We start from the raw sequence: 15,144 nt of genomic DNA on the forward strand, positions 1-15,144 counted from the left end.
AACAGTGTAGTCCTTAATTGACTTTTTTTTTTTTTTTGGCTGAATAATATTCCTTTGTGTTTCTTTATGTATATGTGTGTATACACATATATACGTATGTATATACATATAAAATGACATTTTCATGATCTATTCATCTGACAGACACTTAGGTTGTTTCCATACTTAGTTAATTGTGAATAATGCTGCTATGCACATGGAATGCGGATCTCATTGAGATGATGATTTATTTCCTTTGGATATATGCCCGGAAGTGGGACTGCTGAATCATATGATAGCTCTATTTTTAATTTTTTGAGGAACTTCTATACTGTCTTCATAGAGAATGTACTAGTTTACATTCTCACCAACAGTTTGCTGTTTTGTTTTTCTCCACATCATCATCAGCATTATATCTTGCCTTTTTGATAATAGCCATCCTAACAGGTGTGATGTCTCATTGTGGTTTTGATTTGTATTTCCTTGATGATTAGTGTATTGAGGACCTTTTCATATACCTGTTAGCCATTTATATATCTTCTTTGGAAAAATGTCTATTTAGTTCTTTTGCTCAGTTTTAAATTCTTTCTTTCTTTCTTTCTTCTTCTTCTTCTTTTTTTTTTTTGCTGTTGCATTATAGGAATTCCTTATATATTTAAATTTTAAATCATTATTGGATATGTGGTTTGCAGATATCTTCTCCTATTCCATAGATATCCTTTTTGTGTTGTTGATGGTTTCCTTGCTGTGCAGAAACTTTTTAGTTTGATGTGGTCTCACTTGTTTATTTTTGCTTTTGGCATTAAATCCAAAAAATCATCACCAAGATTGATGTCAAGAGGCTTACCCCCTTTGTTTTCTTTTAGTAGTGTTATGGTTTCAGGTTTTATGTTAAAGTCCTTAATCCATTTTGAGTTAATTTTTGTGTAGGTGTCCAATTTCATTCTTTTGCATGTGCTGTTCAGTTTACCCAGCACCATTTATTGAAGGGACTGTTCTTACCCCATTGTATATTCTTTGTTAAATATTCGTTGACCTTGTATGTGTGGGATTATTCGTGGCCTCTATTCTGTTCCATTGATTGGTTATGTCTGTTTTTATGCTTGTACCATACTATTTTGGTTACTACAGCTTTTAATATAGCTTGAAATTCAAAGTGTGATGCCTCCAGCTTTGTTCTTCTTAAGGTTATTTGACTGTCAGTATTTTTTTGGGGGTGTCCATACAAATTTTAGGATCCTTTTTCAATTTAAGTGAAAAATGCCATGGGAATTTTGATCTATATATAGTGGATCTATAGATTGTATTGGGTAGTATGGGCATTTTAATACTATTCTTCCATTTTAATAATAATCTTCCATTCCATGAGCACAGAATATCTTCATCAATGTTTTATAGTTTTCAGCATGCAGGTCTTTCATCTTCTTGGTTAAATCTATTCCTAGTATTTTATTTTTTTTCGATGCTATTGTATATGTAATTGTTTTAATATCATTTTCTGATAATTATGTTGTTTGTACATAGATATGCAACTCTTTTTTGTACATTGATTTTGTATCCTGCAACTTTACTGAAATAATTTATTAGTTCTAACAGGTTTTTTTTGTTTTGTTTTGTTGGAGTCCTTACGGTTTTCTGTATATAATATCATGACATCTGCAAACAGAGATGACACTGGAGGTGAACTAGTGTCACTGTTTGGGTTGGTCATCAACAAATCTATTTCTCCCTTTTAGATCTAGATGACTTCAATAATACATGTGCCAATTTGAATTGTTTAGTGTTATTTTTCTCACAAATTCTATAATGAATATTTCAGTTACTCATTCTGCTTTTATATGATGTGCAATTATAGAAGATAAGGTCTCTGACTTAAAGGTAGGTTGTATCAAGATATATTCAAGACTTTTTTCTAGGCTTCTCTTGGGAGAAGACATATATTTCTACATAGGTCTCATGCAGATGAGGCTTCTCTTCTTCCTCAGTATCTGAATTAATAATATTGTGGGCTACTGCCTAAGGTAGGATTTTGGATAACACTCTTGCTACGTGTGTTTTAATAGTTACATGAATTGTAGAATTGTAGGAAAATTTGTTTTACCATTTTCTAATTCCAAGTAGAAAACATTTTATAATCCTTCTTCTTGATACAGGTATACCTAAGTTTATCTTTAAAATTCTTATGAAATAGGAGATCTACAATCAAATCTGAGACATACGGGCTAGGGTGGAATGGACAAAAAAATCTAAAATATGGGGCGCCTGGGTGGCTCAGTGGGTTAAGCCACTGCCTTTGGCTCAGGTCATGATCTCAGGGTCCTGGGATCAAGCCCCGCATCGGGCTCTCTGCTCAGCAGGGAGCCTGCTTCCCTCTCTCTCTCTCTCTGCCTGCCTCTCCATCTACTTGTGATTTCTCTCTGTAAAATAAATAAATAAAATCTTTAAAAAAAAAAAATCTAAAATAGTTTCATTCCTTCTAGTGAAAACACTGATGAAAGTAACAGAAAATTAAATTAGCAAAATGAAAATTCCAAGGTCCAATTAGGATCAGTGGAAAGTTATATGGTGGCATATTTCTGTTCACTATATAGAAGAATTTTCTAATTTTCTGAGCTATATAAAGTGTGTTCCTGGCATCCTCAGATAACTCAGAAAATAAATGTTGACTACTAGTGATAATCTCAAGTCCTGTTTTTCAAATTCTTGCTGGGTTGATGACATTTTAAGTATTACTCTAATCATAAAAATTATTTAACTAGGGGTGCCTCGGTGGCTCCATCTTTAAGTGTCTACCTTCAGCTCAGGACATGATCCCAGGGTCCTGGGATATAATATATATATATATATATATATATAAAATATAATTAATTATATTATATATAATAAATATTATATATACATATTTTATATAATAAAATATATACATAAATTAATTATATATTAATATATATATAATATATATACATATTTTATATAATATAATAAATACATGCATATTAAGTTATAATTTATATTAAATATATATTTTATTATATAAAATATGTATGTATATTTATAATATATTTTATTATATAAATTAAATATATATATTTTATATAAACATATACATATTTTATATATACCTATTTTAAATATATACATATTTTATATAATAAAAACTAAATATGGGGCGCCTGGGTGGCTCAGTGGGTTAAGGCCTCTGCTTTCTGCTCGGGTCATGGTCCCGGGGTCCTGGGATCCTGGGATCCTGGGATCCTGGGATCGAATCCCGTATTGGGCTCTCTGCTCAGCAGGGAGCCTGCTTCCTCCTCTCTCTCTGCCTGCCTCTCTGCCTGCTTGTGGTCTCTGTCTGTCAAATAAATAATAAACAGAATCTTTAAAAAAAATAAATACAATAAAATAAAAATTAAATATATAAAATATATACATATATAATATATACATATTTTACATAATATATACATATTTTATATAATATAAATTATATATACACATATACATATATTTATATATAAAATATACATATTATATATACATATATATACAATATACATATATATTATATATACACACACACACACACATACACATACACACTCAGTAATTAAAGGAATAAAGTCCTGAAAATTCATTATTTTCATTCAGTAGTATTTAATCTTGGCCAACTCTATATGAATTGAACACCCATTATAACTGAGTACTACTGTACCTTTCAAGTACAAAGGGCATTCTGTTATTTGAATATTAAATAAACCACCTAAAAATGTTTCCAACTGGTGGAAAGCAGTGCTGTTCATTCTTATTATTTCTTCAATGTCTTTAAACTTTTCTATGGATTCTCTGGAGAGAAAAATATAAAAAATAATAATAGAGTTCATCTTAACTATTTAAAAACAGAGCCTTTCATTAACTTCCTGATTACCTTTATAAGTAATTTAGATGTTTTGGCTTTTTTCTTGGGGGGTTCCTTTTTTAATTTAAATTCAATTAATTAACATATAATGTATTATTAGTTTCAGAGGTAGAGTCCAGTGATTCACCAGTTGCATAGAACATCCAGTGCTCATTCCTAACATCATTGCTGAAGAGACTATCCTTTCCCTATTGTGTATAGTTGGCACCCTTGTTGAAGATCAGTTGACTGTGTATGTCTGTATTTACTTCAGGGTTTTCTGTTCTGTTGTCCATTTGTTTTCTTTATGCTAGTACCACACTGTTTTGATTACTGTAGCCTTATATTTTGAAATCAGGAAGTGTGACGCTTTTAGCTTTGTTGTTCTTTCTCAAGATTGTTTTGGCTGTGTCCTTTGTAGTCCCATACAAATATTAGGATTGATTTTCCTATTTCCGTAAATCAATAAAACTTTTATAATTAAAAGAATGAGGTAGACCTATTATATACTGATATGGAAAAATATTAAAGGCAACATATTCTTTTTCCTTAGATTCTTAAAAGTAGTTTTAAAAATCAAGGTAATATATGTTATTATATTAATTATATATAATATATAATAATTATATATTAATAATACTTATATTAATATGTAATATATAAATTAATATATAATAAATATATAAAAATAGCTTTTAAAAAAGCTTTAACAATATTATTTAAAAAATAGGTTTTTAAAAAAAGCAGTATACAACAAGGGCTTATGAAGAAAAGCAACATACCCTACATCCAGAGTCAGTAATTTCTGTTCATAGTTATGATAGTTATTGTTTACATTGTATGTATAATTAAATAACATGCTTTTGGCATATTATATCCTGAGTTCAACCTCTTTTTCCAAACTCTTTCAATAACCCTTGGTCCAAACGACCATCATCTTTTGCAGGAACAACTGAAACAGCATCTTACTTAGCCTGCCTTCCTGCTTGCATACTTTTCCTACCACAATGTCTTCTCCACAGAGCAGTCAGAATGACCCATTTAGATCTTGCACTCCTTTGCTCAAACATTTCCAGTGTTTTAACCATCTCACTCAGAGTAAAATCCACACTCTTTATTGTGGCCAACAAGGTTGTAGATAGCCTGGCTGTCCACTGCTTCTTGCCTCATCTTTTACAATCCCCTCCCACTCACTCTTTGACAGCCATATTGACCTTTATGCTAGACTCTGCACACCCCAAGCATGATCTTATCTCAGAGCTTTTGTAAATGCTGTTTCCTCTATGTGGAGCACTTTCTCAGACAGCCTTGCTTCTTCCCTTGCTTTGTGTCTCTGCTTGAGAATTACCTGTTTGAGAGACTCCTCAGAACCCCATTTTTAATTGCAATTCCCTTCAGTCTCTAACGTCTTACTCTGCTTTCTTTCTTTCTTTCTTTCTTTTTTTTAAAGATTTAATTTATTTATTTGACAGAGACAGAGATCACAAGGAGGCAGAGAGGCAGGCAGAGAGAGAGGGGGAAGCAGGCTCCCCGCTGAGCAGAGAGCCCGATGTGGGGCTCCATCCTAGGACCCCATGACATGAGCCAGAAGGCAGAGGCTTAACACACTGAACCACCCAGGCACCCCTGCTTTATTTTTCTTTATAGCACTTGTTGCTATCTACAATTTTCCTTTTACTCCATACAGCCAGGCTCTTTCCACTGTGTGCTTCTCCACCATCTTTAGGGCAACTGACTTTACCTGCATGGTTGTAACTTGGCTGCGGGCAAATTTGGTATTCCAGCTCCATGGAAGGGAAAAGGGAATAAGAGCTCCTATGAACACACATTATTTCAATTATGCTCCTCTGAAAAGAAATTAGTAACCTAGCCATGCAGAGCTTTGAGGGGACTTGGATAAACTGTTGCTGGGCAACTTGCCATAGTCTTCTACAATTTGTTGATTTAAAAAATTGGAAAGCCATCTGTAAAAAACATAAAGTGTTTAAAATATGAAAAGCCATTTTGTAAGATCTTACAAATTATGATATGGTAAATGTTATTCCTGTAGAAATAAGCTGTGCCGTGGACACACTTCTTGTGCCCTCAGAGGAGAATGTTCTCAATGTCAAATTATTTTGCTGTATTATTCTACTGTCTAGCATACTTAAATTTGGACTATGCCTTTTTTGTATGGTTTTCTTCTATTGTTTATATAGAGTTTCTCGTTGCCTTTTTTTCATATATATACATTTTTTCAACTTTTCAGGCATACTATCTAGTCTATAAAATCTCCCTTTCTTCAGGGGTTGCTCTAACACAATCCTTTATTCTCCTACTTCAACGTGGATATATTGTACTTTCGTCCTATGGTATCACTGTGGGGTCTTGGGATTTCTGTTTATTAGATTGGATTCCATGTCTTTCTCTTTAAATTTGATTGTTTTGTTTGTTTGTTTTGCTAGAGTACACTCTCTAGCAACTTTGTAAGAAAGACTGTGCATCCTTCCCTTATGTATTTACCATCACACTTGGGTTGCTCCAGATTCAGAACCATTTTTCCTCAGTGTGGTAAAGCCCATTTGTCCCTTGTCTCCCTGAACCTAGTGTTGCTAATCAACCTGATGTCACTCTGATTGGTCTTATTGGGATGTCTCTTCTCCCTAGAAGGCTTAAAGATCATCTGTGTAGTCTCAGTGTTCATAAATTTTTTCAGGATCACTTCCATGTATCCTACTTGACTTTAGGAGGTTCTTACAAATTGGTCTCAGGCTTTTACAAATTGATCCCTGGAAAGCTTCATTTATATTATTTATTGAATAATATTCTTACACCTGTTTTCTCTTTCTTTCTCACTGGAAATTTTAATCAGATTTGGACCTCTTGGACTGATTCCCTGTGTTTCTTATCTTTTCTATAATATTTTAACATTTTTCAAAATTTTGCTCCATAGGTTTTCCTGATAACTTTCAGCCATTCTACTTCATTTATTTGGATATTTATTTTTGTTCAGATTCTTTTTTCACAGCATCCTTTCCTTTTTCCTCTGTTTTATGAATGTAATACTGTCTTGACTCTATAGATGCTAGAAGGCTGGCATAATAAAACAATTCTAGAAGGTTGGTATAACCCTATCAAAAGATATCCTATTAACAAAACACCAAAAATTCTACAATATTCTTATATATAAATGCAAGAATTTGAAATAAATAAATCCAGCTGTTTATTAAAGAATAGTAATACATGACCAAGTGAATTTTGTCTTGAAAACACAAAGAAGAGGCCTTGATAATATATTCATCTGTATTAGGTCATATGAGAAAAATTGTACGATTATGTTGATATATGTTAAATAAAAACCCCACTGTTAAAATTTCATATCTATCCCTGAGCACAACTGTAATGAATCAGAGTTGGAAAATCTGAAGTAAATTTCTGTAGCATAGTAATCTATGTCTTATATCAATGACTAATATTAAAATCAATGGCCAAACATTAGGTTTTCTTATTATAATGTTGCACAAAAAAGTCTGCACTAATCACTATTACTAATATACACTATTCCTCTGGAATAGCTAGGTAATACAATAAGATATAGGGGCATGCGGCTGGCTCAGTCGGTAGAGCATGAGACTCTTGATCTCAGGGTTGTGAGTTTGAGCCCCATGCTGGGGGTAGAGATTACTAAAAATAAATAAACTGAAAATAAAGGGAAGATATAAAGAAAGTGGCAAAGTATTTGCAGGTGATAGGTCTGTCCTAAAATTCTAATGAATTAACACAAACTTTATTTGTAATAAGACCAAAACGTAAGGAGGCAAGTTGCAAAAATCAGTGCTATAGCACTTTTCAGTTATTTGACAGGCAATGATGAAAACCCAAAAATAACATTCAGTGTTTGTGAGATTATGAGGAAGTGACCTCTCTTGTATACTACTAATGGCACTGTTTATTGTTATAACCTCTCTGGGGGCCAATTTTAGAGCCATCAAAAGTTCTAAAAACATCCATATTCTTGAACCAAGCAGTTCTACTTCTAGGAATACAAGCTAAGAAAAAAAATAAGTGGAAAGATGGATGAAGAAAAGAAAGATAATCCAGTAAAATAGCAAAAAAAGGAAGCAATTTAAATGACAATCCTTAGGACACGCCTTAATTATATCAAGACAACATAAAATATTCTGTAAGTGTTTAGAAAAACGAAGCGGCTCTCACTGTTGTGAAGAGTAGCTCCTGTTTCATAGTGAAGTGAAAAGGACAGGGCACTGATAAATACTGTTAAAATTATGTATACTTATGCCTATAGAGGAAGACTAAAGTCTAGTCCACATTTTGTCTATGTGACAAAATGTTTATAGAAATAATGTTTTATTATGGCTGATGAGAAACAAATTTTTACTTGAGTGTATTTTTAAAAGTTTCTTTTTTCTATGAACATAGTTTTACCAAGAAAGGCCTAATGACAAAATGTCTCTAGACACATTTAAAGTGTCTTTCATACACACAGCAGTAAAACAGCATTAAGTAGTGATAGGAACATAGTAGATGAGGAACCAAAATAACTAGTATTATCCCAACTCTGCTAGTAGTTGTGTCATCCTGAATAAACATCTCAGCAACAGTGTACTCAACTGTAAAATGGCTACCTATCTGTCTCAGCATGCTGTCGTGAAGATTGAGCAAAATAATGTGTATTTAAATGGTTTGAAAAATATAAAATACAATGAAAATGAATGCTGGAATAATCAATATTATCACTTAAAATAGTTAAAAATGTTGGTTTGATCTCCTGATTTTTGCAATGTGGAGACAGAAATGATGACATGGAATTCAGATCTATAAACCTTTGCCCCAGAAGTCAGATCATAGCAAAATTCTAACAAAGTCAATAGACAGATTAAGCAATTAATTATGTAATTTTTCTCTGATGGAAACCAAACAGTGCTAATACTGCCTCATCTTTCCTTTAAAGAGGCAATCAAGTTGCCTGAAATTCTCACTCTGATCATTCATATACTTGGGATAAGAACCTAAAGGCTCCTATTAAAATACAGGAGAGAGAGAAGGAGGGAGAGAGAAACAGATTTTGGGAACACATTTTTAAAATCACTTATTAATATTACTTTGAAAATTGGTTATTAGAATAGCCAGTGACTCAGCTAGCAAGAAGAACGGGATAAAGGACGTATTCCTTTCTAAAATGTAAATATCTTTAAAGACCTTGAGGTTGAGGAAGTGAAGGAGGAGAGGAAGGACCAGATACGACGTCAGGCTCCGACCAAGGAAAGTGCCGTAGCAGGAATCCTGGCTGCGAGAACAGTGAGACGGTCCTTGTTATCTTTACAACTCATGTGGGTCTAGTCTAACTATAAAAGTAATAGCAGTAATATACTCACCAAAATAATCACTGTATATTTAATTCACTGATAAAGCATAAAGCTTATCTGCTATTGAATAAAATCTCTGTTTACATATTTTTGGAACAACTACCATAATATATACATTCCCCCAGAGTTTCTCCTCTCTAGCTGTAGTTATATAAAATACAATTGGGAATTTTATGATTTTCCCTCCTCTTTTTCATTGGCACATGGGGATGCTTATCTAACTATACAACTTTTACCTCTCACTGTGGCACTAAGCTAATTATAAAAGTCTTTTTAAATCTATTCACCTGTCTTTTGTTTTGCTGCCTATTTGGGGCAGAAAATCTCCAATCAGTCAGTTATCACAACCAGAATGAGCGAGATTAGTGACCAGGAGAGCAGCAGCATCAGTTTACATCCTTTCAGGCAAGAGGATGATATTACTTCACAAGCGAGAAATCTGAGGCTCCCTGACCTTAACTTAGAAAACCTGCAGTTAATAATCACGTTGAAGTTGTTTTTCCATGCCAGTTTTTGTTTCCTTTGTTGTTTTTACAATTTTAGTGTCCTTTGTGGTTACCAAAATTATTTGCTGGAAGGCATATATTAACATTTAAAATACTTACCCTATAATAAAATAGGTCTTGTAGTTTTGATATATCTGAGTTAAAATATACTTTGAATTTTTTACAATGGCAATCACATTGCTTGTATTTTATCCAGAGTAGAATTTAGCAACTTGTTGATTGCGACCATTAATACACTGAAAACTCCTTTTTAAAATGAGGAATAAAATGGGTTTTTCATTGTAATCTCTCAACCCAAATACGGGACATACTCTAGCTGCTCCCTGCAAAAGGTCAATTGTTTCTTGAAGGAAAGAGAACTAAACTTGAAGTTAGAAAGTTAGCAAACCAAAAAAACAACAACAAAAAAATGGTTCAAGGAACAGATGTGTAGACCAGGGAGAATTGGTACTGATTAGGTCAGGAAGCAGAGGTTCTGATGACAGCAAACTGAATTTGTTTTTTTGCCATAATTAAATACTTAATGAAAACAAATCTCATTAATGCCATAAGCCAAAAAGAAGTATAAGTGATCTAAAGTGATCTTAACATTTTACTAAAGGAACTTAATAGCTGAACCCACTTCAGCTGCTTCGATGTACTTCATTGTGTGTTCACTTCATTGTGTGTTACCTGAGTCTACAGATACCTGCTCTCTTGAGGAGAGTGATTTGTGTGTGCCTGCACATGTGTGTGGGGTTACTGAAATGAAACGTGTAGTCCAGCTAGGATGTGATGCCGACAGAATGAAAATACAGTGTACACGCTGTACATAGAAGAAAAGTCACAAGTGCATTTCTTGGTGCCAAAGAAGTTTAGGTTCAAGGTATTTTAGGTACCTTATTATGAAAATAGAATATTTGGAAGAAAAAAAATCCCAAAAAGTCATGTTTGCTACTTCCATGGTAAGAAGAAAATATATCTAGTGCAGACATGGATTCAGTTTCCTTTGGCTAAGTCTAGAAGAAAAACAACTGAAACATATGGGATGCATTTGCAAAAATTTGAAAAGGTATCTTTGCCTATACCAAGACTGCACTAAGACTACTGAACAATATATAGGTTTTCTAGATCTCTGATACAAACTAGCCATTCTCAAGGCTGTGTTGGTTACACCATGTCTATTCTTGGTATAGAAACTTTCATCTCTCTTCTTAAAAATACAGATAAAAATTTACCAGATTTTAACAACTTAATTTAAAATATTGCTTCTATTCTGTTTTCTGTCTTTGACATTATTAACTATGAGGTCTCATAGAAATGTTATTTAAAAAGTTATTTAAAAGTTAAAGCCTGGGTGGCTTGGTCATTGATCGTCTGCCTTCAGCTCAGATCATGATCCCAGGGTCCTGGGATTGAGCCCCGCACTGGGCTCTCTGCTCAGTGGGAGGCATGCTTTTCCCTCTCCCTCTCCCACTCCCACTGCTTGTGTTCCCTCTCTCACTGTGTATCTCTCTGTCAAATAAATACATAAAATAAGAATTAAAAAAAAAAAGTTAAAGGCAGTGCTGCCTTCAAAGGAGACACTAAATGAACTATTTTTTTCCCCAGTAAAACTAAAAGTTTTAGGGGCCTTTAAACCAGTTCGTTTTATGACTTTCTAAAAATTATTTCAGTAATTTTTGTTAATCATATAGTAACAGTAGTATAGTTAAAGGGTCATAGTACTTAAAACATCAATAACCATGGAATATCCTTAATTTGGTCAGATATTTAAGGATAAGGCATTATTAATTTATCTTTTATGAGCAACCTAAAAACAAGGTTATAAAACGCACATCCCAGTAACATTCTTAGCAGAAGAAAAGGTATCCTTATGGTTTGTCTCCAGTCATCTAAATAATGGATCTCCTCATGAAACAGAAAAAAAAAAAGTTAGAAGATACAAAGCTTTTTTTCACATGAGACTTCAACTCTGAAGCCAAAATGATGCAAAAATCATATAAAAATTCAGAAAGTAGTCTTTTAAATGTGATCTTTAAAAGACTTATTTGATAGTAAAAACATCTCTATTATTTAAAATTCTCAAAGCAGTTCCTATCCGAAAAAAAATTGACAGTAATATTTTGTAAGTTTGCTTATAAATTAAAATGGAAGTTTATTATGAAAAAAACCTAGCATTTATGTAACAAGCTGGATGTTTTTGTCGGGGTGGTTTAGCTAGTCATTTCATAGGGTTTTAAAATTGTTCATTATCAAAAACGACTCAAGGGTATACTAACAGAATTGAAGAGGTCATTTGAATCTTTTGCTTTCAGTAATCCCTGAAATATTTTAGGTGTACAGGATTTACTTAAATTCAGTAAATAACTGACTTATTTAGTAAAGAATATTTACTATCAATTATGAAAATAAGGCTCATATTGATAAAAATAAAGATTTCTTTGAATTCCAAGTAAACATTTACTATTTAGCACATGTCAGATACTGTGGTAGATGCTTTTATAAGGTTCTCTGCCTTAAATTTCCTGAATAAAGTGTGAAAGCAAAAACTTTTCAGGTAAATACTTAGTCTTTTAAATGTTAGATATAGCCAGTTATATATATATAGATACATATATGTGTATCTATATATATATTCATTATATTCAACATATATATATTCATTCACACACAGATATATATAATAAAAACTATATATTTTTATTATATATATTATTTTATTTTTATTATATATATTATATATCGATATATATTGTTCACATATATTACTTTTTTTGGTTAAACAACTTGTCAAAATGGATGGTAGTTACCATTCTTGAAATAAAAAGATATATGTAAGAACCCCGCTGATTTAATTAATGCAAACCACCTGATTAAATACCTATAGCACTCTGTACTTCAGCGTTAAAAAGATCCAGCTGAAATAGAACTTCTCTAATTCTGATCAGTCTAAGAACTATTTTCTCCACAGATAAAGGGGTCACTTTAAACACAAAAACCAGCACTGTTTTCTGTGATTAGGTTACTGTAGCTTAAGTCTCTCAACACTAGAATTCCTCACACAGCTGTTAATTGTGGACCAGGGGACTGGCTGACATCTGCTTCTTGCTTATTTCATTAATGGTTCACTTCCAGGTCCTAAAAGAATTGTACCCTTTCTCCAAAGAGAATGTCGGATGCATCTATGTCTGTCTTCTACATAGTTGGCTTGTTCTGGTTTGTCACTCTCCATACAATGCAAATCTGAGTAAACTCACATCTGTCACCGATCGACCCAATTCGTGGGCAATCTTTTCCCATCGACCTGGGGTCCCTCCTGGGAACTTAACCATACTTCTTGTCAGCTGGCTGAGGTCCTCTTCTGTCCATTCAGGTGCCTGCAAAAATTACAGAAAAAAGTAATTTTAGAGAATGTTCGCTGTAACATTTAATAAGCCTGTGAAACAAACTGGGCAATTTGCTTTCTACAAAACCAATACTATTAACATGTATCCAATAGTTTAGCTAAAGCTTTGAGCTGCATATTTAACATAAGAATGCAAAGCTCCAGCAGCCTTTTAAATTTTCCTATGTATACCAAATAAGAAAGCAGAAATATTGTGAGACCAGGCTTTTGAAGACCAAAAAAAAAAAAAAAAAGTTCAGTTTTGCATTAAGTGAGGAACCACTCTCAAAGCCTATGAAATACATTGTGTGTCACCCTGCTCTCACAGATGCCTCCTATAAGGTTACTATAAAGGGTCTCCAAAGTTTTAAGAGAAATTATACCTAAAGTAAACAAAACACCTTATAAGTAAAAATGAAAATGTAAACAAGTAAATGTACTGCTTTAGAATCAGAACTGAAACAGAGATAGTTTTTGTTCATTCTGTAATAAGACTTAACTCTAAAAATCGTGTATTTTCAAGAGGTTTAACTTATCAAATGTTAGCACTTTATAAAACTTTGAACAGAAAATTAGAAGTACCTACAACCGAGACTTAAAATATCAAGTCCATGCAAAGCAACACTTCATTTTTGAGAAGGTAAATAGCCCCTAAAAATTGATCTAATTGTGAAACTGAATGAAAAAAAAAATACCTTCAAGATTATGAAATCTTTTTTGCAAAAGCAAAAATTCTAAGAGCAAGCATATTCTCTGCATTTTATTCAGTACTACTTGGTCAAACCCAAAGCTGAGCAAATAAAACCCCCCAAAACAACACCCCCCCATTATTTAATAACAAATAACCATGTTACAATAACTCTACATTAGATTGTAGCACTAAACTACTCCCTACCAGAGGCGGCAACCACTGTGGTATTAAACAATACTACTCCAGGAGTCAGCAGAGAAATGGAGGAAGCCCACCTTATTTTCTTTAATTAAAAAAGAAAAAAAGAAAGAAGGAAACCTTTGAGACAAATACCTTTTCTAATCACCATTTCCGATAATGAACAGGCATACATCAGGCTGTTTGCATTACAGAACCATCAGCACAGAACAACAGTCAGAGGTGAGTGACCCCAGGGACTATCTCCACAGCTACAGCAAAGCTTCTCCCTGACACTAATCCTCCCTGTCATTCTCCCACTGTGCTCTAACCACACTGACATCCGCCTGCCTCACTGCAAGCTTAACGGGGCCCTTCCTGACTTTTTACTGTCTCCCCCAATCAATGGTTCAAGCGTGCTCTTTTCACCATGTCCAAATGGCAGCTTCACTCATAATCAAAGTGCACTGCCCCTGTTAAAGGGCTTTCCGAAAGGCTCTCCCATTTGCATTCATTTGCAAAGCAAACTACTTTTATTCACTTTGTTCTGCTATCAAGAATGTTCCCTGAAGCAGATAAATTGGCATAAATACAACCTGCCACTTAAGAGTCAGTAAATAATAGCCAATAGTAGGGAGGATTTTATCAATCATTCTATTTTGTATCCACTAAAAGCTGAAAGCCTCAAACATATTCATCAGTACAGCCGGTACCATACATGCATAAATTCAGTTCTATAAAAAGGTAGTCTCCATAGGGTATGGTCAGAATTTCTTTGATATTTAATGAATATTAGAAGTCTAATGCTCCATATCCAATAATTTGAAAATTTACACTGAAGGGTTTTTCTTTTTGCTTGTTTGTTTTAACTTTATTTATGGGGAAAATATTATGTGGACATTAGTGGGACATGAGTGGATTTCCAAGGAAATATTTTCATTTCTAAAAAAACTGAAACTTTAATAATTACACCAACTGACTTCAGAAATGCCCAAAGAGTTAATAAGAATTTAAGTTTATGGTAAAAGTCATACCAGGAATCATGAGATTGCACAGAGATATAGTATCCAAACTATATTGTGTAACAATGCAAATTCACATTAAATCAAGTCATCTTACCTCTGTATTAATCATACAAAATTTTTAAGCAAAAAGTTGTCTAAAAT

General features: G+C 33.2%; 1 protein-coding gene across 1 annotated transcript in view; it reads right to left on the bottom strand.

Annotated features, from left to right (window-relative positions):
- DNAJC1 (DnaJ heat shock protein family (Hsp40) member C1) overlaps window positions 1–15,144 on the bottom strand; it is a 236,006-nt gene that overhangs the window by 16,771 nt on the left and 204,091 nt on the right. Inside the window, exon 9 of the mRNA XM_032349597.1 lies at window positions 12,983–13,102. Within this exon, the coding sequence (XP_032205488.1) occupies window positions 12,983–13,102 (120 nt within the window). The remainder of the gene's footprint in view (window positions 1–12,982; window positions 13,103–15,144) is intronic.

This window comes from Mustela erminea, chromosome 6 (genome assembly GCF_009829155.1).
Source record: "Mustela erminea isolate mMusErm1 chromosome 6, mMusErm1.Pri, whole genome shotgun sequence".
In the NCBI taxonomy this organism is placed as follows: Eukaryota; Metazoa; Chordata; class Mammalia; order Carnivora; family Mustelidae; genus Mustela; species Mustela erminea.